This window comes from Condylura cristata, unplaced genomic scaffold, assembly GCF_000260355.1.
Source record: "Condylura cristata isolate star-nosed mole 26May11 unplaced genomic scaffold, ConCri1.0 scaffold00029, whole genome shotgun sequence".
Taxonomy (NCBI): Eukaryota; Metazoa; Chordata; class Mammalia; order Eulipotyphla; family Talpidae; genus Condylura; species Condylura cristata.
The window spans coordinates 11721460-11745042 of NW_004567130.1; the positions used below are offsets into that span (position 1 = coordinate 11721460).

At 51.3% G+C, this 23583-nt stretch overlaps 1 protein-coding gene across 6 annotated transcripts; it reads right to left on the minus strand.

Moving 5' to 3' along the window:
- Nucleotides 1–34: 34 nt before the first annotated feature.
- Nucleotides 35–5557, minus strand: FICD (FIC domain containing). Of its 6 annotated transcripts, XM_004690967.2 has the most exons (4): nucleotides 5027–5400; nucleotides 3785–4146; nucleotides 1972–3090; nucleotides 35–1785 (listed from the first exon to the last, which is right to left on the minus strand). In XM_004690967.2, exons 2-3 carry the CDS (start codon nucleotides 4080–4082, stop codon nucleotides 2015–2017), a joined length of 1374 nt encoding a protein of 457 aa, XP_004691024.1. In that variant the 5' UTR covers nucleotides 4083–4146; nucleotides 5027–5400; the 3' UTR covers nucleotides 35–1785; nucleotides 1972–2014. The 6 variants fall into 6 exon arrangements, with proteins under 6 accessions (XP_004691024.1, XP_012586661.1, XP_012586663.1 ...); XM_012731207.1 differs by lacking the exon at nucleotides 5027–5400 and adding an exon at nucleotides 5496–5557 and having other exon boundaries at nucleotides 35–3090; XM_012731209.1 differs by lacking the exon at nucleotides 5027–5400 and adding an exon at nucleotides 5485–5557 and having other exon boundaries at nucleotides 35–3090.
- Between the last annotated feature and the right edge of the window lie 18026 nt (nucleotides 5558–23583).

The window sequence follows — 23583 nt, forward strand, 5'->3', positions numbered from 1 at the left end:
TTTTTTAACTCAGCATTGTTAATGGGAAATTTAAAGTTAAGAAATAGAAAAAAATAATAATCCTCTGTACTTGGGGCATTTACCCCCCTCAGCCTGTCTCCCTTCATTTCTACCCTCATCTCCTTCCTTGCTGATTGAGGGACTTATCTCCCACCCCCGAGACAGTACTTACCCAGTACTATGTAGTGTGTGTCACTCAGAGATGAGGACAGAGGCCATATATAGAACCATCCAGATTTCTAATTTCATAAATGTCCATTTTCCTAACACTTGCAGGCTTCCCCCTGTTATCTTGGAAATGTTCTTTTGCCAGAACAAGATAAATAGGGCTGAAATTCTAGAGATCCTTTTTATGTCCTGATGCAAAATGGGAATACCTCTTAAACAAGACAGCAACTACCCAGGCATTTATGTAATAAAATATTTTATTGAAGTCAGTCATCGTTAAACTGGCATCTTTCACAGGCTGCTAAAGTGCAGATTCTACGGTACAAAGCAAGCACTTCAGTCAGGCTTCTCGGGGTACCGATGACACCCAGACCTATACAGCAGAGTTCAGGTTCGGACCCGTGGCAGCATACCTTACGGAAATACTCCTACAGAGGTTTGGAATACCGCTGGGACCGTTCTACACTTTACCTTTCTTCATCTTCCAGAAAACTGAGTGTGGCTAGACAACTGAATTACTGTAATGGCTACCTCAGAACGGTGGCCTCATACTCTCAGATCTGAATTCTCAAGTCAGGCAGCACCATTCTGTCCCCATCACTCAGACTCAGAGGTGCAGGATGCACCCACACCGCGGCCGCCGGGGACAGGAGCCCCGGGGTTCCGGCCACTCTGGCTCGGCAGCTGCGGTCTTGCTGGCACTGTGCCACGCTTGACTGACAGAGAATTTTCTGCTTCTGTTGAATGGCAGCTTGGCTGTGCGACATACAACACTGTCATTTTACAAGCTGCTTTTATAAAATAAGGCCACTCCAGGCAACCTCTGCTCCCCTGAGGGAGTGCCAGGCAGCAAGCACACTGGCTGTGGGGCCGGCCAGTTGGTTGGCCAGGGGTAACTGCATGGCAGAGGGGATGTGCCCTGGCCCAGGTGGTGAAAACATACACTGGCTAGCCCGTTATCCAGAGTGTTAGGCATGTTCTTGAAGGTCATCGCCTGAGAGAGGTTAACTCGGAGTGGGAGCAAGGGCAGGCGAGCCGGCTTGGAAGATGCCTGGCTTGCTGTCTGGTGGGGCAGGTCGGCCCAGAGAACTTGCAGACTGAAAGCGGGTCTGAGCTGCTGTGAGTGAAGGGCAAGAAATGAATACACAGGAGACCCAGGCCGGCCATTCCCTTCCCTTCACTGAAAAACAGACGAGCTGGAAAACAGCAGCCTCTGCTTGGAGGTTTGCAAACTGGCTCAAGGGCTCTGTGAAGTGAGCAGGGCTGTGTGGCTGGGAGTGCCATCAGCATCCAGCAGGCATTCACTTCTCACCCAGGAAGCTGTCATTTGTGCCAGGGAGCAAAATCTTCTAGGCCTCCACTCATCTCAGAACTGGGGCTGGCTTCTCCCTAGGAGTGAGGTCCCACGTAGTCGCAGGCTGTCAGCCAATTGCAGACACTCAGAGGGGCTGTGCTCTGGCTCCTGGCCTTGTCCCGCAGCTCCCGGCCTCTTCCACCTTAGTGCAAATTCTGCTCCAGAACTTGGTGTTCTCGTCACACGAGGGGCACCGTTGTCTCCAAAACCTGCTGGAACCACAAGCTCAGGGCCACCAGCGCACACAGCAGACACCACACTGGCTAGCTCAAAAGAAGAAAATAAATAACTTGGCAGAATTATAAGTTATCTTAGAGAGAAAGCTTAATAATTTAGTTTTCTTTAACAACAACAACAAAAAAAATTTGGAGGTAAGAATGCTTTAAGGTCCTTATCTGCCTCCTTTGGCTTTGGGACACATCTAGGTTTCTAGAAATGCTAAGTCTTACCCTGATCTCCCTATCGACATTACCGGGGGGGCATTTACAGGCGTCAGGGCTTCAGGGCCAGTGTCTCCTTGAACCCAGAGTGGTTGGGTTTGGCCTCTGGCAGCGCCACAGGGTACTCCGTCGTGGCGAAGAGCAGCGTGTCCAGGGTGGTCTCCGTGCACTTGGCGATAAAGCGGATGAACGGCCTCACGTCGCCTTCATTGGCGGCCTCCAGCACGTGGTAGTACTCGGCTCTCTGCTCCTTGCGGATGGTAATGGGCGGGTAGCCGGCCTGCATCAGGATGAGGTTCATCAGCAGGCGCGAGGTCCGCCCGTTGCCATCGACGAAAGGGTGGATGTAAACGAGTTTATAATGGGCCAAGGCTGCAAACTCGACCGGGTGCAGGTTCATGGCGTCCTCGGAGTTGAGCCACTGTATGAACTCCTGCATCTGCTTCTCCACCTCTTGAGGGTGGGGTGGGATGTGGTGGCCCACAAGGACATGTGTCTTCCGAAACCGGCCGGCCTCCACTGGGTCCACGTACCCCAGCACCCGCCTATGGATCTCCAACACGTCAGTGATGGTGACGGACCCGATGCGGGAGACCAGCGTCGTGTTGATGTACTTCATGGCCGCGTGCATGCCGATGACCTCGTTCTGCTCCTCCAGGCTCTTCCCCGGGACGGCATAGCGGGTCTCCAGGATGTGTCTGATTTCCGAGAGAGTGAGGGTGTTGCCCTCAATTGCCACCGTGTGGTAGATGTGATGGTAGTACGTTTCCTCCATGACCCTGCGCAGCGCTGAGTTGCCCTTGGGGATGGACATGACCTTCTTCACTTTGCTGTCGATGATGCTGAAGTACCTCTGGTCGATCTCCTCCACCAGCGGTAGCGTCCTGTCCCGGTTGACCAGTGCCTTCTCGTGGTAGGGCGAGAGAGTCAGCGCCCTGGTGTATAAATAATCCGCCTGGATGATGTCCTTGTCTTCTTCTGAAAAGATGCCAAACTCATTGAGTGCGTCTACGAAGCCCGGGTCCATCTTGAGGGCGTGCAGGAAGAGCTTGTGGGCTTTCTCCCGCTTACCCTGGCGTTTCATTTCCAGGGCTTGGTTCAAAGCTGCTTTTGCTTCCAATTTACCGGCTAGAAGAGAGCCAAGGAAGCATGTCAGGGAGGTGGGGGAGTGGCCGAGGGCATCAGAGGAGCGGTCACCAGTGCTCATCGCCCAGCTGTGTACCCCGCAGCACTCTACGTACATGGACAAGCTTGTGGCCCACAGCCCAGGGGGCTGCTGTCCTGGCCACTGTCCATCTGTCCTCAGTCATTCTCTGGGTGGCATCACCTGGCCCTCTGCCTTCTTAGTGAGCAGCGGAGTTCCTCGGGGCCACAGCTCCTTTTAGGGAAGGGCCTGGGAAGGCACATTTCTAGGCTCTTAAATTCTTTTAACCTAGTGGTTTAGGTGGAGGCATGTTATGTGTTAGATTTTGCCCCAGGAGACCACTGCCGGTTATATGCCTGTGTGTGAAAGGGAGCAGCACCCCCAGAAGTATCCAGAATAGAGACTTCAGGGATGTCCCCCCAAAGCACTCTCTCATGTCCCCTTGGGTCTCTCAGCTCAGGCATCCCTTCCTCCAGGGAGCCTTCCCAGTATGCTCCTGTGTACCCCTCTGCATCTCTACCACTGCACTGGAGATGCCTGTAGCTCAGTCACCTATAAGCTTGTCTAGGCTGGGAGCGCAGGGCTGCTTGTTCACCTACAGCGCTGGGTCCTGCACACAGGACATCTGAATACCTATGGCATTCACAGATGCTGGGGAGAAATGACTAACTGTCTTACCCGGAGAGGCCTTGGTCTTGACCACTAGCAGTGCTGCCTCCCTGGAGGTGACGCTGAGCTCTGTAGAGGGGCTGGGGCACTTGGCTGTGTGCTGTGTCCTCTCCAGCTTGCTCCTGAGCAGGTAGAAGCCTTTGAGCAGGGCCAAACACTGTTCTTCCATGGCCCCCAGCGGCAGCAGCAGGGTCAGCAGGGACCCCAGCACCATGCTCAGCAGCACTGCCCATAGCAAACGACCCCAGACCGACATCCATTTTGGTTCAGTCACTGCCATCACTGACGCCATCGGCATGAGTGTCATCTGGACTCTGGGTGGGTGAGCCCCTTGTACATATCCAGTTGCCTGAGAGAGCAGGGTCTGTGATCTGCAAGGAACCAAGAATGGTAGGAGATGAGGCAGGGGACTGACTAATTCAGGACAGGTTTCTGACTTCCACTGGGCCAGGTCGATCCTACACCTCTTCATTCACTGGAGCATAACAAGGAGTAGCTGTAAGTGGGGACAGGCCAATTTGGAAGGATTGGTGCCCCCGCTAGGGTAATGTGACTCCCTGAAAAGTACTACTGCCCAGCCCAGTCAGGTATTTACTGTACCTGATCCTGCACTAAGGACCTCATGCACTCTGTTGCGATCTTCACCATACCCCACTCTCTAGATGAGGAAATGGAGACTCAGAGCAGTCCGTCCCTTACCCAGAGTCAATGAGCTCTAAGGTATCCCCTCACACATCTCTGGCTTCTGACCTCACACATTGGGTGTTTGGGAAATAGCACAGATCTGGATAGGTGCAGGCAGTTCTGGGGCCCATTCTTTGGTAAGCGCAGTTGTTAGGTAGTTTGGTTTATTGCCACAGGGTGGCCACCTCTTAGCCACAATGTTGATCCCCCTCTGGCCTTCCCTTCCTGGCCTGTCTAGCAGGGGCCCTGCCCCTTCTCATGTTACAAGTGTGTAAGACTGGATGAGAGGGTGACCCACTGGCCCACCTGTGACAATGGCATGCACTTGGGGCTGGCAGGGGGAAAGGAGGGGTCAGGTGCAAGCACCATTATGCTGATAATAATCAGCATTTATTGAGCAACTATGGTGTGCTGAGCACCCAGCTGAGTGCTGGCCAAGTCTCATCTCACCACCCTACCACCGAAAGCTACCCACTGCTCTCATTTCAGATGTGGGAAACTAAGGTGCAGTTTCCAGGAGGCCCACAAATGGCCCTGAATCCTGAGGGCCTAGGTCTCAACCTCTACCTTACTCATAAGCAGGGTCTGTGTGCCTGATCCCAGCTGCTCCTGGTGTGGGCCTCCCAGCGCCAGAACCGACCGAGAAGGTTTCTGATCGCTCCAGGTGGGGGAGTCTGCCTCGCTGGCACAGAAGCGCTGGCGCGGCTCGGCATACTCCCTAAAGGGGTCCTCGGCGTGCTGCGGGCTACGGAGGAGGGTGCGACGACAGCTTCATCCCGGAGGTCGAGGCGGCGCCCCATGGGACCGGCTCCTGGAGTTCGCCGGCGACGCGGGTGTGCGCGGGGTAGGAAGGGGCGCGCTCGGGGAGGGCGGATCTCACCCCACTACTCTAGGAAGGGAAACTGAGGCCCAGAGAGGCGAGGGAACCAAGGCGCGGCTTACGGCTGCCCCGTGGAGCCGCCCCTCTCCTAGCCCCCGTTCGCCCTACCCACCCGGGCTGGCGCCTTCCGAGGCCGCGGGCTCACCCCCTTCTCACCGCGCGCGGCTCCGGGGCCACCCGCAGCCTTCCCGGCACTCGCAGGCTCCGCGGCCCCCGGCTCCCAGGACCCCCTCGGTCGCCGGCCTACGAGCTCCGCCCTCGGCGGCTCACCATTGGCCCGCCCGCCACCCTCGGCTCATCCGATTGGCTTCCCCAACTCGTCCGCGCCTCGCATTTCCGGGTTCTCGCGTCAGCTACTGCTTTCCCGGGAAAAACGCGCCGTGGGGCAACCCCATTGGCTGGCTCCGGGGAGGGTCTCGTGGCGGCAACAGCCAATAGGCGACAGGAGGGGCGGGGCCTAGGCGAGTGGCGGGAGAAGCGGGTGCCCTAAGGCCTAGGGGGTGCTGTTGGGCCGGCAGCTCGCCTTTACCCCTAACTTGCTGTCCTTCCTTCTGGTCTCCTCGACTCGCCTCAGTTTCCGTAGATCTAAGATAAGATTACGGATGGTTTACACTTTGTACAGGCCCCCTGCCCCCCGCACCCAAGTTCAGAACCCCAACTTTTGCCACCATGCCGTCTTTCCTCTTTCTCTCACCTTTTCCTCCTTGTCAACACCCCCAGCCCCCGGACTTTGACATTTTCATCCTCCTCAGAAGGGCCCCGCTGGTTTTTTGTCTTCCCTATGAGAAGGCTGTTAACCCTTGAAGCAGAGCGCTGAAGACTCGGTCTTCTCCACAAGCTCCGAAGTCCCGCGCCCAGAGCTGCGCCCGAGACGGTAAGCTTGCACACGCCAGCAGCCGGGCTCAAGTCCAGATGTTGTCACCTCTGCTGTGTGATCCCGGACAGGTTTCTCTGAGCCTCAGTTTCCCCTGGTGAAACGGACAAACAGCCTACCTCTCCTTTGCCCTCAAGTTTGGGGGTTGCAGAAAGCTGATCACTTCAGGCTTCACCGTCTCCTCCACACTCATTGCCTCAGTGCAGCACTGATTGTCAAAGCCAGGTTCGGGTCCCAGCTCTACCTCTGCAAGTCATTGACCTTCCTGGCCCCTTGCTTTCCTGAAACGGGGCTGGTAATGTGGACAGTGCCCCCTCGCAGGGTTTTGTGTGGGATGAAGTGCCAGCCTACACATCTTGGCACAGCGCACATACTTGATAAGTAGCTGCCTTGCCATCATTCCTTTGCTGCTTTACTTGTCCTTTTGTAGGTTTTAGTGTGATTCCAAGGAAGGCACAGCCACAGAACGCCGCGTCCAGGTCCAGGCAGATCTGTGTGGTCATGAAGGACAGCATGGGGGAACGTTGTGAGGGGAGGGACCAGACCCTTGCTCATTGGGCCCCCCCTTTTATAACATCCACCAGTTTTCCCCACCGCCTAGCCTGACCTTTGGCGTAGATTAGATGGTCAGGAAGTATTGTTGATCTAAATATGAATAGCCAAATCGGGACAAACCATGGAGTTTTCAAGTAACAAAACAAAATCAGATCAGGCTGGTGGTTATTTCTGGGACTGCTTGTTTCCCCTGAATTTCATTTTTGATTGTCCAAGCAGTAAAGTCATTATTAAAACCTTCCCTGCCCCCCTCGCTCCCCCAGGAAGGGGTACTGTCAGCTAATGGTGGGGGAGATGGAAAACTCTAAGGTTCTGGGGTCAAATATGTATTCAGATGCAAGGCCTGCTGCTTCCTGGCTGTGCGTCTATGAGTAAGCCACTTGTCCTGCTGAGCGGTGTATCGTAGAACTGTGGGCTTCTGCCCTTCTTAGACATTTGGTGATGTAATAATTTGCTCTCACTGTCCTCTTTTCCCTCCCTCTTGGGACTTCAGTGTAACCTCTTTAATGACCTTTGGCCACAGGTAGCAAATCCAGATGCTACCAAGACCTGTAAATGAGTGAAACTGCCTGAGTGTGAGACAATAGGGAGAGGTGTGGAGTGTAGTGAAGATGAAGTCTGTCAACTCTAGCCTGTATTTATTAGGCTATGATACAGTCCAAAAGTTGGACAGATTTTCCAGATTTCAAAAGAAAATTCAGGCCTAGATTTTCAAGAAAAATATCCAGATTCTTAAATAGTTGGCATGCCTTCCCTACAAAGGGCTGCCAGTTGTAATTGGGATTCTCATCTAAAGCTGGGCGCAGGCTAGAGACAACACAAATTAGTCTCAGCAAATGATCGCACCACTCTCTGTGGACACCAGGGGGCAGTAGTTCACCTGGCAGCTCATCCTTCCATTCCTTTGTCAGGAGTTGATAGTCAATTTTCTTTCTTGACTTTGTTTTCACTTGTGTTGCACGCACAAAATATGGTCCCTGAAGCAATATTCAAATGTTGGCTTTCTCCATCTTAAGCATTCAGTGTTGGGTGGAAATTGCCTCCCTGTGGCCCACGCAGAAGTTTTCTAAAAGCTTACCTTGACACTTGACAAAGAACCTGAAAGTGGTTGCATAGGAAATGTGTCCATTATGCAAAACAAAACAAAACAAAACAACCTTGTGCCTCTTTAAGAAACAGCAGTCAAGTACTTCTTGCTGGCAGAAGCAGCTTCTTTTCCTTAGGAAACACAAAACTCCCCATCTGAAGGCCAGATTGCTCTGGGAAGGCTCCAGAATGACTCTACTTCATTTAGAGGAAAATACACCATATCTGTGCTCTCCCCTAGTTTCCTTTCATTTCCCAGCCTGCTGGGTACTTTTTTTCCTTCTGACTTAATGTTGCTACAGAAGAAGAGGCCCCTCCCCACCCAGCAGCTTGCTCTCCTCTCCAATTTCTGCCTCATTGCCCACCCCCCCCATTATTTTATTTTTGCATATAAGAACTGGGGCACAGACCAGAGGTATGGGGGGCTGGGGTGAGAGGATTCACCGGAGACAGAGTGGGGAGCAGAACAGGCAGATGACTGAAATATATACTGCTGAGGGAGCAGCAGGCGAGGCAGGAGAGGTCTGCTGCTCCATATGGGCAGCTCCCTGGCCTGGAATTAAACTCAGGTCCTAGAGGTGACAGTGTTGATACTTAACCCCATGCCAGCAGAGAGGCCCCTTCATTCCCATTCTGTTGCATCCCCAGGCCCAGTTTCTGGGACCCCCAAGAGACGGGAATTGGGGCATCCCATGTCAGTGACCTTGGGTTCAGCATGTTCCTCATATCATACAGGTCAAGTTAATTTTCACCAACCTGTTAGATCTCAGACATGCAAATAAGTATTGTCTTTAGAGCAAATCATTTGAGAAATGTATTTCTCAAAAAATGTAAGCAAAACTGCTTTTTTTCTTGTTATCTAACCAACAACTTTATTTCTTAACAACAAGATGGGCTAGTTAGACATATAACAGAAGGCACAAATAAACATGAAGAAAAATCACCCTAACACATTTAATTATATTAGATATTTTTCTGTGTACATCTAACTGAACAGTTAAGAATACTCTCCTAGTGGGGGAAAAATCAGTTAGGTTAGATGTTACGTTTTGATAGGCCGAACACAATTACCTTTATTTGGGGACTCTCATTTTCTTCATAACAATGCTCTATGCATCTTTCTGTGGTTTTGATTTTTTTGGTTCAGTACAATTTTTTAGAGAAGTTCCAAGTCATTCATTTTGTATTGCTGCATGCTATTCCACTTAAAATTTACTTCCCATATACCCACTGATGGGCATTTGGATAACTTCCAGTTCTTCCCAATTACAAAACTGCATCGCAGTGTAATTCCTAGGTGCTTTTTTAAAAAATTATTTATTTATACATACAGAACTGGGGTACAGGCCAGAGGTGCAGGGGTGGTGAGAGGATTCACCAGAGACAGAGCAGGGAGCAGAACAGGCAGATCCACAAGGTGCACTGCTGAGGGGAACAGTGGGCGGGTCAGGTGCCTGCTGCGCCTTGTGGATCACCTCCGGGGCCGGGGATCGAACTCACACTGAAGCAGTTGTAGCTAGCTTTCAGTGCTTCATCCTAACCCGTTGAGCCACCAGGGAGAGCCCCTAGGTGCTTTTTTGGGCACACATGCAGAAGCTTCTCTAGGGCAGGGTTTCTAAAGAATCACAACCTATAACTGGGCATGCTCCAGACCAGTACAGTCCTTTCTGATCTTCCTGGATCTTAGCTATAGTGGTAATGATTGTTCCTGCTAGTGTATCTGACCATTGACAGTGGTAACTACCGTCTGTTAAATACTTATGGGGTGCTAAGTAATTGCTACATACTCTTTTACTGGATTTTGCTACTAGTGCCATGAAGTAGATACAGTTGTTTCTCCTTATCCTTGGGGGGATAGAATCCAAGATCCCCAGTGGATATCAGAAACCATGAAGAGTACTGAAGCCAATATATCCTATGTTCTTTCCTTATGCACATGTACCTATGATAAAGTTTTAACTTATAAATTAGGCACAGTAGGAGCTTAACAACAATAGTAATAAAATGAACAGTTGTAACAATATGGTCATAACAACCTTTTGGTCAATCACAGTCTGCATTTACCACGGTGTGTCTAGGTGTGACAGGCTGGAACTTCTAGATATGTATAATTGCTGTGTTCATACCATGATGAAATTGCTCAAAAGCACATTTCTCCGGATGTATACCCATTGTTAAGCAATGCATGATTATATACTGTGATAAAAATAATGTGAATGTAGTTGCTCTCAAAATAGTGTATTGTTCAGAATCTTTTTGAACCACACATGACTAGGGCTACTGAAACCATTATAGTGAAACTGTATCATTAAACCCAATTTGTGGAAGGTGAAGCCAAGACTCTGAGAAGTTAGGTAATTACCTTGAGGTCACACAGCAAGCAAATGGCAAAGCCAAGGTTCACATCTTGTCTTCTGGACTAAAACCTTAAGGTTTTAACCACTATGAGATCCTGTGATTTCAGAGCTGACAGGTTATACTTATACTTTAGCTTTTAGGTGGGGAAACTGAAGTTGATAGAGGAAAAGAGAGAACGATGACACAAATCCAAGATACTAGACTTCCTCTATAAGTATTTATCAGCTTACATAGTTTGTGTAGCAAGAATCCAGGAGCATCTTAGCTGGCTAATTCTGACTCAGGGTCTTCTCTTAAGACTGCAGTCACAGTGGGGTGAGGCTGCTGTCACTGAGCTGAGGATCCCTTCACAAGGTGGCTCACTCACATGCCTGCAAGGTGGTGCTACCTGGTGGTCAGGGCTTCCCTTCCTGTCCATGTGCAGAGGGCTGCTTGAGTGTTCTCATAAGATGGCGGCAGGCTCTCCCCAGTATGGTTGATAGAAGAGTAGTGTCTTTTTTGGCCTAGCTTTGGAAGAGTTCAGCTCTTCTGCTGAGCTTTGTGGGTCACTGCACAGCTTTTGTACCAGATGGGAGGGGCTGCAGGAGCCTCACAAAGAGGGACAGATCTTGGTGGCTGCTAGCTGTTCCCACTGTGCCTGCCCCTTCTCTTTCCCAGTGGTTCTGGCTCACAGCCCCATTGCCTGCGCCTCAAGGCAGGGAGCTTCTGCAGGCTTGAGACTCACCTGCGAGAACAGTGGTTCCCAGGTGCTGGCTGCCTTTCCTCCAGCTGTTTAATGAAGGCTTTTTGACCAAGCTGTTCTCACTGGCTCAGGAAACCTCCTACTCCTACCTAAAAATAGGGCTGTGTTGACACGGAGACTGGCTCAGGTGCTGGTTGAGAGGACAGCTTCCAGGAGACGTGACGAACCCCCTCTCTGCCGAGTGGTGATGGTGACTCATGGTGACCACTTGGGCAGCATGCAGTGCAGACCTGGAGGGGGTGCCGACTGCACCCCTCACTTCTCTGGTCCCCGACTCCCGCCTACCCCTGCCTGCAGCCTCTAGGTGACCTGCACCTGAGGCCAGAGGGACCGCAGCCAGCCTGTGTCCCAACTGCAGTCCCTTTGGACATGTCCCATAAGTTCTTGGTGGAAGCTTTCTGTTGCCATAGTAACATGGAGACAAGGAAATTAACACAGGCGTCTGCCTAGCTAAGAAAGACAAGCTTTTAATACACATTTCTCTTTTAAATGATAAGAATTCCTGGGAGGGCTTTGGATAGACATCAAAGGGTCTTTTTCAGGTGTTCAAGAATACTCTTTACAAAAATTACTGCAAAATGAGTGCACCCCAATCAGAGTGATGGTGGTGGCTCTGGAGTTCTTAGAATGAGAGAGGTGTTTAGAACCCAGGCTACTTAGTTTTCAATAGCAGCTTGATTGATATATAGCAATTTAAAGTGTGCATGTCAATGGTTTCTAGTATATCCACATGGCCACAGTTGATTTTAGAATATTTCTGTCACCCCTGGCAGTCTGTTTTCTGTCTTTATAAAGTTCTCTGTTCTGGACATTTCTGGAATCATACAATCTGTGATCTTTTGTCCTGACTTCTTTCAACATTTTTATCCGTTACCTCCTTAAGCTTCTCCATAGTTTCTCTAATGAAGGTGCTGCCTCTGTTCCCTTTGAGGGCAATTCATGGGCCAGGGGCACAGCTGCCAAATTAGCCCACAGGTTCGCGATGGGAGGAAAGTAGCAGCTTCCTTCGAGGCCATAACCTTCCTGTTCCATGTTGAGCTGAGACCACTGAGGAGCACGCCTGGCCAGATGTCATGTCACGCAGCACCCCACAGGATGCCCTCTGTGGAGGCTGGGGTGTGGGAGACATAGGATCACAATCACCAGCTCTTACCTGGTGCCTGGCACAGCAGCAGGAGCATCGCGTGGATTAAAACCATCTTTTTATGGGATCCACGTAAACGCCACCTCTTTTCTGAGCAGATGCTTTGCTCTGCTTCGTGGGCTTGACTCCGCCACGCTGGATGAGCGCCACCAGACTGCAGGGCACAGGCGAGCATGACTGTTTTTCAGTCAAACTTCATTGACAGAAATAGGTGTCGGGCCACATTAGGCCTGCAAGCCATAGTTACCAACGCCTGCTTTAAAGCACTGCAGTGGCCCCCCAAGTCCAAAGCATTTACCATCAGACCCCTTACAGGACAAGTCTGCTGGCCCTGGTCTAGAGCTGAGGTTCTGGAGTGGGAGACCCCACGCTGCTAAAGAGCAGTTGCGCAGCCCGGGCAGGTCTTTCAGCCTGCCTCTGTTTTCTCCTCTGCGAAATGGGAACGATCCCAGTGGTGGTGGGGAAGTCCCCAGGCCACAAACACTGCGCTCGAGATGGGCCCTGGTGGGGCCAGGGAAGTGGCTGTGGGCCACCAGCCAGCCTCCCCTGGCCCCGGAGTCAGGCTGGTGAGCATCTGTACCCTTGAACTTCAAGGCGGTCGTGAGTCCTTAACCGTGAGAGCTGACCAAAGGCAAGTTGCTTAACTTCTTGGCAGGGTTTTTGTAGAGGACATATCAGCCACGTATAAGTGATTTTTGGTAGCTGGAGTCTGGAAGCAGAGTGTTAAAATGAAATGGCCTATCTGATGCGAGGCCTTGGCTCGTGCAGCAGCTCTGAAGACTGACTCCAGTTCAAATGTGAACTCAGCCATGTCCCAGCTGTGTGTCCTCAGGCAAATGTCTTCACCTCTCTGAGCTCAGTTTCCCCAGCTGTAAAATGGGATTAACACTAATACCGATAGGGCCCTCCCTGGTGGCACAACAGGTTAAAGCACAGCACTACGAAGCTAGCCATAGCTGTTTCAGCATGAGTTTGATTCCCCGCCAGGGAGCTGACCCACATGGCGCGGCAGACCTCCACTCTCTCACCCGCTGCTCCCCTCAGCAGTGTACTTAGTCAATCTGCCTGTTCTTCTCCCCACTCTGGCTCTGGTGACTCCTCTTACCCCTGCACCTCTGGCCTGTACTCCAGCTCTGTATGCATCAATACATAAAATCTTAAAAATAATAATACCTATAGCAGGGGTGTGTGGGAGAAGACACCCTATCACACTTTTTGCCCATTTTTGAAACATCTGTTTTATTATTACATTACTTTTTAAATCAACTTTTAAGCATAGAGCTTTGCCCCTAAAACAGTAATGACATCATTGTATGCTCAAGGGCTTTTTTTTTTAGCACCTGTCATAACTGTACTTGAAAATGTTCGTCTCACCAGAAATGAAGCTTCATAAGGTCAAGGACTTTGGGGGAGTTTGGTTATGCTATCTCCCCCTGGCACATCATAGGTACTTCATGAATGGTTGTTGAATGAATAAGTAAACTAGTGAATAACCCTCAATCATATTCCACACTTCAAGAGAACTCACAGAAGATGGTGTGCTTGGCTTCTGGTCCATGTGAGTCTTTGACAAATGTTTGCTACTCTGATTATTAGTTTGGACAGAGAGCTGGTGGACGCGTGGTTGAAGGCACGCCTCTTCCCAGCAGCCATCCCCCGAGCCAGCTGGCTCCAAGCAGGACGAGACCCAAAGCAGTGAGCCAGGGACATCTTTTGGCTTCTCCTGAGCTCTCTATCCAGATGACTGGACCGAGCTGAACCTTTGCAATTAGAGGGAAGCTGTGGGGTCTAGAGAGAGATTCCTAGTCCACGGGGCTCGGCTCAGTCTTTAGCCATTATTTATTGTTGCCGTTGGCATTTTTGTGAAAGAGACGTAGGCACTTGGGCACATCGTGGCTTCCAGATGTCCGCCATAAATGCTCTGTACTTGCCGCGTTCCCAGGAACATAAAACCTGCTGTCAGTGGACTCGCCCAGAGCCTGTGTTTGCTGCATTTTTGTTCTTGTTTAGTTATTACATTAAGTCTCCTGTGATTACAGAGCCGACAGCTGGTAAGGATTTGCATATGGCATGAAATTAAGTTAGTTCATTTTAATGTCTAAACTGAGCAGGGTGCGACTTTGTCTGGAGGAAACTCTCTCTTATCTTTGTTTGCTCATCTGCTTTCGCCACTCACCTGTGGTGTCTTCAAGTTTGATTTCTCCACCCTGTCACCCCGGGAGCACAGGGGATTGGCTCCTTCCTTTAGAGCCCCAGAAGCAAGTTTGCTCTTGGAGCTTAGCATTGGGAGGTCGGAAGGCTCAGGGACTGGTGGAAAGAGATCAGCATTGTAGCCTCAAAGCTTTTTGCTGTGGCCTTAGACAAGTCACTTCTCCAGTCTGTTTTCTCATCTGTTCAGTGAGGCTTGAGATGTAGCTGGTGTTCATCTTGCAGGTGCTTCTGACATTTGGGATGGGACAACTGGTAGCTGTGTGGTCTGGGAGAGGTAGTGCACAGCACTTAGCATTCCTGGTCCTCGAGGAACATAGGCCAGCATCAGCCCCAACCACTGCCAACCGGATGTCACCCCACACATCTCTGAAGGCCTCTGTAGGTATCACAGCCAGTGTGTCACCTGCGCCACTGTGCCCCTTTACTGTTCCCTATCACACTGTCTGTCAGGGTGCGCTGCCCCCAACAACCATGGCTGAACTGCCACGGGCTGGCAGAATCTATTTTTCTGGAAATGTATGTTCCGTAAGCTCCTCACCAGTTGTGGAGGACGTGGGAGGGGGGCGATATGCAGCCCCTCCTTCGCCTCTAACCCAATTGGCTCTAACTATCCCCCGTTGGATGCAAACAGGCAAATGACCAGCACAGAAGCTTCTGCAGGACCCAGGGGAGGTAGCCTGCCCCAGAGGAATGTGGATGGGTGTGGTCCACTTTGGAGCTAGAACCCACAGGGCTTGGGTGGGCTGAAGCAGAGGGAAGAATCACGCTTTGTTGCCTGAGTGACTGCTGGGAGGGGTGGTTTCCATGTTAAATCAACATGAGGGTTCTCTCAGAAGCTGGCCCTGTTCATTGACACATCCTAGAAACACTAGAGGGCCCCAAAGCTGCTTCTCTTGATGAAAATCTCTCCATGGGGGATGAATTCTTATTGACATCAGGCTATCTCTTCACATCCTCTTGGATTGCAAGCAGTTCTCTCAGAAGACTGGATAGCTTATGTTTATGATATTCAGAGAAGATTCTGGGGCTCAGAGCATCACTTCTGAATGAGCATGTGGGATTCACTCCCATAACATAACTTCTTTGAGCTTCAGTTTCATCTTGGCTAATGGGAACTGTACTTATTAGGACTTTTCATTCGAGTGACAAAAAACCCAAATGTAACAGAGGAAATGTATTAGGAAGGGGGAGGTCAGGAACTGGCAGATTCCACCAGCTAGAGTCCAGGTGCACCCAGTGCGGCTTCCTCTCTGCTGATCACTGCCACTTCTCGCCGGGCAGTGACCTGTTCTCTTCTTTCTCTGCCTCTAAGTGCTTTCTGCTCCACAGACCACACTATGGAGAACATGGCTCTCGTGCTTCTTCAGAGTTTACATGAGAATCACACCAGGCACCCTGAAAGAGACTTGCTTGACTTGGTTCCACCTTCAGGATTCACAGGGAAGGATATTATTGGCCTGTGCTGGATCAGGTGACCATCCCTTGGGCCAACCTGCTGCGACAAGGGCAGCCTCTCCGAGTAACTGGGCACTCCTGTTGTGGCCATAGGGCTGGGGTGACTTCCAAAGAGGGGCCCTGGGCCGACGGTCCCACAGAATGCCACTGCTGGGGTGATATTGGCACCTACTGCAAATGTGAGAGCAGCTGTCGGACACCTCATGGTCCTTGATAATGCAGTGAGTGCTCTGGAAAGGTTAGCGTTTGTCATCATCACTGGTGTTGCTGAAGTTTGATTGACTCCATCCCCCAAGCCAATATAGTTACCTAAAGTTAGCAGGTGCGCTGTCAGGAACCCCCTCCAGTGGCTGTGTGGTGTCATCCTGCTGGCTGTCGCTCTCCATGAGTCTTAGAGAATCTCCCACTTTGTTCTTATTCATTTGTCCCACTGACAAGGGATCGTAAAAAAGTGGCAGTGGGTCTGCAAGTGAAGAGATGAGGGATCTTACTGTTACAGAATCAGAAAAGGGGCTTCCTCCCAAGGGCTGAGCGGAATGAGCGGTAGGGACTCAGACTCAACTCCCTGTGTGTCTGTGAAGTTCAGTGAAGGATAAGTTAGGTTTTGAGGAGGTCCTGAGATCTTGTCCACCTGCTTTACATTGACCAACACCCAAAGCCATGTCTGCTTGGTTCAGAACTCCTTTGGTTGCAAGTGGCATGACCTGGCTACACTTACTAGTGCTCTAAGAGGGCTTGATTGGTGAGTGTACCCAGGGAAGACAGGAATGGTGTAGGGACAGGGATAACTGAAGCCAGGGACCAAGCTGTGCTCCTGGGACCCTCGCTGTCCATTTCCTACTGTTTCTCTTCATGTGTCATTTTACACATCCAGGTTCATTTTGAGCAGCTGTGACATGTTTTCACCCCTTCAGCATTGTGGCCCCAGAGACAATGTGGTTCTAGTGAGAAGTCCCCAGGGGAAAATTCAGTTCGGTCCATGGAGGTTGAGCTCCAGCTTTCTCCCTGAACCATCTTGGACTGAGACCATACCTGTAGCTCTGGAAGTTGTGATTGTCAGCTTACTAGAAGCTGATAGAATGGAGGGTGGTGCCCCAGGAAGAGTGTTGTCCCTTCCAGCTCCTCTAAGGGTATCAGTGAACACAAAGACCTTGGGGCGGCCCTTTGCAGAGGGATTTTGTGATTGTTGGGTGAGCAGAAAGGAAAAACCTAAGACAATATAGTGTTGTGTGGTCTGGAAAATGAGAGAAGATTGACAGAAGACGAGATAAGCCCACTTCCGAGGGAGAGAAGAAATTGAATGACACCAGTGTGGTCTGTAATCACAGCCCGTTAACCCAGCGTGGCTCCTGGGCCTCAGGGCAGGAGGAGGGGAGGATCCACAGCTGCCCTCCCTCGTGGTTGGGGATGTCTTCATTGAAAAGCCTTCAATGGAGGAAAGGCCAGCCACAAACTGCACCGTGTGCTGGCCTCAGAGCCCATCAGTGTGGAGGGCAGGTCCAGTCTGCCTGTGATGGGAGCACTGTGGCCCGGGCCAGGTCTGTGCAGCCCTCAGCCAGCTCTGCTCAGGGCTTCTGGGATGCTGGGTGTGGGGCTCCCAGGAAGGACTCAGGGGCTCATGGGTCAGTGTGTCCTCCCTTCTCCCCCTAGAAGGACAGTTCCCAGATATGATTCCTAGGGCTGTGCTGAGGCTCCTGCGGGAACGAGCCCTTCTCACGCTGGTGGCGGCTGGCCAGCTTGATAATGGATCCTTGTGCAGCTCCCACCTCTCCCGCTCACTCCCCTCCCTTGCTCCTGCTCCCCGAGAGCACGAGCCTGAATCAGTACCCACAGGAAAAATGCTGAAATAGTTTGCAGCTTCCACTATTGGACTTGTCAGTGTTCTCCAGAGTAACAGAACCAAACCAGTGGGTGACCACTCTGTTTCCACCGCCGTCTGCCCGTCACTGTTACCATCTCTCCACCTGCCTGCCTGTCTGCCTGCCTGTCTGTCTATAGTCATCATGAAGGGCTTATACAATTATGGAGAAGTCACACGATCCAGGAAAGCTGCTCCTGTAATTCGGCCTGAGTCCAAAGTCCTCAGAACCAGGGAAGCCAATGATACAAATTCCCAGTTCAGAGACCAGAGAAGATGAGATGTCCCACTCAAGAAAGGGGCCAATTCCTCCTTCCTCCATCTTTTGTTCTATTCAGACCCTCAACAGATGGGATGATGCACCAGGGAGGGCAATCGATTTTCCTGAGTTCCTACCCAAACTCAAATGTCAATCTCTCCTGGAAACACCTTCCCAGACACACCTAGAAGTGAGGTTTCACCTGGGCATCCTGGGGCTAGACAGTTGACCATGAAATGAAACATCATACGCTAATGAAGTACTGCAGTGAATCTCCTCACACCTGAAACTTTTTATGTTGTTTATTGTTTAAACAGTTCTGGGGATAAACTCCCTGCAGGGTCTCGGCTAGGCTAAGTAAGGGGCTCATTCCTGGCCAGGTTGAGACTAGGGCTGTGCTGCCCACCCTCGCCACATTCCAGAGCTTCCCTGAGGCTGAATATTATTGACCCTTTAAAATGTTGGACAAGTGAAGGAGGGAAAAATAATACTTTTGTAGTTGCAATTTTTAGGTCTTTGATTATTTGTTACTGGTCATCTACTTCTGAAATTGCCTGTTGATGTCTATGGCTCGATTTGGGGTGGAGGGTGGTTAAGGTTTTCTTCTGGACAGTGGGAACTCTTATTTTTTTTAAAAAAAATCCATATGTCATCTATGTTGCAGATATTTTTTCCAATTTGTTATTTTAGATGATATTTCGTTTATTTATTTATTTTGTGAGCTAGGAGTTTAAAGTTTGATGTGGTGAAATATGTCAGGGTTTTTCTCTTCACATCTGGAATTTATATCATGCTTAAAAATCTTCCTTCACTCTCTAATTATAAAACTATTCTTCAGTCCTTTCTTGTAGGATACATGTAGCTTTTCTTTTTTTTTTAACATTTCAACTGAAATTTATTTTATTTTATTTTTAAGACTTATTTATTTATACATACAGAACTGGGATATAGGCTAGAGGTGCAGGGCGGTGAGAGGATTCACCAGAGATAGAGTGGGGAGCAGAACAGGCAGATTGACGAAGTACACTGCTGAGGGGAGCAGCGGGTGGTCAGGAGAGGTCTGTTGCACCCTGTGGGTCAGCTCCGGGGCAGGGATCAAACCTGCCCTGAAGCGGCTGCGGCTGGCTTGCAGTGCTGTATCCTTACCCTGCATCCTTACCCGTTGTGTCACCAGAGAGGGCCACCTTTTCTGATTTTTTTTTTTTAAAGATTTATTTATTTGTACATACAGAACTGGGGTACAGGCCAGAGGCTCAGGGGCGGTGAGAGGCTTCACCAGAGACAAAGTGGGGAGCAGAACAGGCAGATCAACTTAGCACACTGCTGAGGAGAGCAGTGGGCGGGTCAGGAGAGGTCTGCCGCGCCATGTGGTCACCTCCGGGGCAGGCGGGAATCGAACTCATGCGGAAGTGGCTTTGGCTTCTTAGTGCTGTGCTTTAACCCGCTGCGCCACCAGGGAGGGCCGCCTTTTCTGATCTTAATCTTCCTAATTCTGGTGTCTGCAGTGGTCTGGTTCCGAGCCCTCCCCGATTCTGTGCTCTGGAAGTTGTAGGACTCAGGATGTTCGTTGCAGTGTTGTTTATAGGTGTTTGTAAGTGGCAAGAATCCTGTGAAATAAGGGCTGGTGGGCCCTAGTGTCCAGGAGTCACGAAATGCCGTGTGCACATCACTCGCAGGACACGGCCACTGTGGACTGGACGCCAGCACTCTGCCCAGCGTTGCCCGCGGGCTAGGCCTGTGCCTCCCCGCCCAGGTGCCACGACCCACCGCCCGCGGATTTTAGCCTGTGGCTCTCAGGCGGGCGTTGCTCAATCTTCTTGCTTCTCAAGAAGCCAGAAGTCTGCCTTTTGACATGAAGTCTCTGGAATTCAAAATATTGGCAACTGGATAGACTCGGGAAACAGTATTTGGACTAAACAAAACACATCTGCAGGCTGTATCCTGCCAGTAGCTGCTGGTTTGTGGCGCCTAGTTACCACAGCTTCGCAGGGTGGCGGCAGTGAGGACTGCAAGCACGGTGACGACGACGCTGAGGGCCCAAGTCGTTGCCAAGCTGCGTGCCCGCCAGGGCGGTGCGCAGCTGCACCTGCTCTTCCGTCCCCACCGCCACCCTCTGAGGCCGGCAGCGTCACCATCGTGCCGATGAGCAGGCCGAAGTACAGAGAGGTGAAGTTATTTGCCCCAGTCTCACCGCCCCTGAGTGTGGGGTCACCCTGGCAGTCTGGCTCTCGAGCCCCCTCTCCTGACCCCTCGTCTGCACCCCATTACCCTGTGGGATAGTACCCTGGCTTTGTGATGCACACATACACACACAGTCTGGCTCAGACACCCCACCATGCTGACTGCTCTATCCCTGGGCGATCTTTTAAAAAGACATTTCTGTGATGGGGGTATCCAAATATTAGCTCAATTAAACAGAAATTAAAGAAACATTTTTTTTTAAAGATTTATTTATTTGTGCATACAGAACTGGGGTACAGGCTAGAGGCTCAGGGGTGGCGAGAGGCTTCACCAGAGACAGAGTGGGGAGCAGAACAGACCGATCGATGAAGCACACTGCTGAGGGGAGCAGCGGGCGGGTCAGGAGAGGTCTGCCGCGCCATGTGGTCACCTCCAGGGCAGGTGGGGATCGAACTCATGAGGAAGTGGTTTCAGCTTTTTAGTGCAGTGCTTTAACCCGCTGCGCCACCAGGGAGGGCCAAAATTTTTTTTTTTTTTTTAATACACGGAACACCTGCAAATTGTGTAACAAAATAATAAGGGCAAAGAGGGCCAAGAGCTGATTCTCTTTTGTTCCTCCCTGTTGCTGTGGAGTGTCCAGCCCCCTCTTCCCTCCCTTTCTCCCCCAAACCACAGGGCTGCTTCCTATGGGGCCTCACCAGAGGTGCGGCTCTGTGGCCTGTACTGCAGCAGGGCGGTGCTACTCTGGCCTGGCTGTGGGGCTGCATTCCAGGGCCCTTGGCCTTGGGTTGGGCTTCCCAGATGCTGATGCAGGACATGTGTGTCCGGGGGAGGAGTGAGTGGGAGAGGCCAGGCGGGGGAGGAGGGAGGCCAAACAAGGGCAGCTTCCGCCAAGTCCTGGAAGGGTGCCTACCGCACCCCAAGGGGCAGCCTGGAGTGAGTCGTGTCCCAGGTTGCTACGCCCGGCAGGGGCCAGGGGAGCTGGGTTTCAGTAGGGGCTACAGAGACGCCGCCACATCAGCTCCTCCGCAAGGCTGGCAGAGACCCTCCAGGCCGAGGGTCCGGATGGGCCTGGTGGGGGGAGGGAAGGTGGAGGTGGCAGCCACGGCGTGCCAGGCTGGGCGGAGCGCCAGCGTGTCCAGTGTGGCTGTGATCTGAGGTGGGAGATGCTGGGGTCTGTTGGAGCTCGGAATCTGGGACTGGCTTGGGGTCTGCTCCCCGTGTGACCCCCGCAAGCCTCTTGGAGCCCCAGTTCTGTCTTCTGAAAAATGGAGGTGATTATTTGCCTTTCCCCTCCAGGGCTTGTAAATTGTAAAATACCACATAGATGTGGGTTGAGGATTTATTTGTTTCCTGTCTGTGTTCTGGATTTTAAAATGGTTGGGCCTGCGTTGTATTAGTCAGGGCCACTTACCAAAATACCAGATTGGTGCCTCGGACAACAGAAATTTCTTTTGTCACTGTTCTGGAGGTTGGAAAGGCCAAGATCAAGGTGCAGACAGGGTTGATCTCCGGTGAGGCCTCTCCTTGGTTTGCAGATGGCACCTCCTGGCTGGGCCTTCCACATGTGTAGCTTGGCTGCCTTTCCTCTGGACACAGGGCAGGGTGGGGATTGGAGAGAGAGGGAGGAGGGTGGGGGGAGAGAAAGAATGGCACCACTTCCTCTGGGGTGTCCTCTCCTATCTGATTAGGGCCCTGCCCTTATGACCTCATTTGACCTTCCTGGCCTCAAAGGCTGTATCCAGATGTAGTCATGTGGGGGGTAACCATTTCAATACATGAATTTGGGAGGAGAGGAGAACATGATTCAGTCTGTAACCTGTATGTAAAATACCAGCATAACAGCAGATACTCTGTGAGTGTTAATTTCTCTGCCCCACCCCTTCCCCCTCAACTTTCCCTCCTTCCTTCTTTTCCTTCCTTCTAGCCATGACTATTATGTTCCAGGACCTGTTCTGGGCCGGCAAACAGCAATAAAGAAGACAGTCACTGCTCCAGCCTTCATTATTTAAAAACTATCTGACCTCTCACCATGGTGTAACAATATCTGTAAACTGAAGGTTGGGCCTGAGACCCCCAAATGCAGGGTGTGAAAGCAGAGCTGAGATCTCCAGGCCTGTCCAGCTTCAGGCTGTGCTTTGGGGGGGTCTAGTTAAATAGTGTATGCTTAGCGTGGTCTAATTAAATAGTGGCTAATTTGCAAATAGGACTTTTACTCAACAGCGCCTGTCTCCAGCTCCTCTTGTCATAATTAGATGTGTGGGCAGCCCTGGGCCTGCATTCTCCCCCCAGCAAAGCGGTGGCCCTGGGGAGACAAGCGAGGGGTGGCTGGTTCCCTCGGCTACCAGCCTGGTCTGGTGCAGTAATGCTTATGTTCCTGGGCCCCATAGAGTCTAAGATCTGCGCTGCCCATGAAATAACGAGGACTGTGAAGGGAGAACCTGACTCTGGAGCTCCTGTTTTCCCATATGGATACGCGGCCAGTGGAATCTTGCTTTCTGTTCTTTCCCCATGAGCTTCAGATCACTGGATGTGTGCCAGGTTTGGGATGAAGGCAGGGCAGGGTGGGGGCTGGTGGGCAGCGGGAGTGTTTGCATGCAGGGGCTGGCGCAGGGGTCCCGGGAAGGGTGTCAGTGTCCATCCCATTTAGGTGCCACACTTGACCGCGTGACTCTCTTTGGCTAATAGGACTTTATGGTATTAGCAAACAGGTGAGTGGAGCTGGACAAAGTGCCTGCCTATTTCCAAGCACCCTTGGATTCCTGCTTTCACTATGAGAATGTTCCAGGCTGTCTTGAAAATGTCTCGACTGTGGTCATGGGTGAGCTTGGCCCAGACCCATGGAACCTGCAGACTTGTGAGGACTGATAGAAACGGTCGTTGTTCTAAGTCATCTGGGCCATGTCATGGCACCAAACAGATACACTTATGTATCTATGACATGCCCAGATATAGGGGTGAACAGACTGGATGTGGCCCTTTCAGCCATAGGGAAAGATGAAATGCAGCCACTTAGCCACACGGAGGGAGAGCGAGGGAGTGTGAGGTAACGCCAGTCGGAAAACAGAGGCAGGCACGGGGCATTTACATAGAGGATGGCCAGACATTACGAAAACTAGCTGACCTTAAACATTGTGAGGGCCCCACGATTAACAGGGTGGAGGGAAGGGGAATGAGTCAGTGGTATGAGGAGGGCTGTGGGGAAAAAAAGGCACAGTTCTTGCCGTTCGGCTGTTGGCAAATATTGCTCAGTTCTCTCTCCCATCTTGGAAGAATGAACTCAAAAAGGAAGGAGGAGACTTATCTCATGGTTAGCACTAATTACAGTCATTAAGAGACAGGAGGGCCCTCCCTGGTGGTGCAATGAGTTAAAGCACAGCACTAAGAAGCCGCAGCCACTTAAGCACGAGTTCCATCCCCGGCCCTCCAGGTGACCCACATGGCGCGGCAGATTCTTATCTCTCGCCCGCTGCTCCCCTCAGCACTGTACTTCATTAATCTGCCTGTTCTGCTCTCCACTC

Excerpts from the sequence above, each read along its gene's own strand:
- FICD (XM_012731207.1), bottom strand. The coding sequence starts at position 4,082 with ATGACACTCATGCCGATGGCGTCAGTGATGGCAGTGACTGAACCAAAA. Across the intron at positions 3,091-3,784 it reads CAAGACCAAGGCCTCTCCGG|CCGGTAAATTGGAAGCAAAA; the intron begins GTAAGACAGTTA and ends GCTCTCTTCTAG.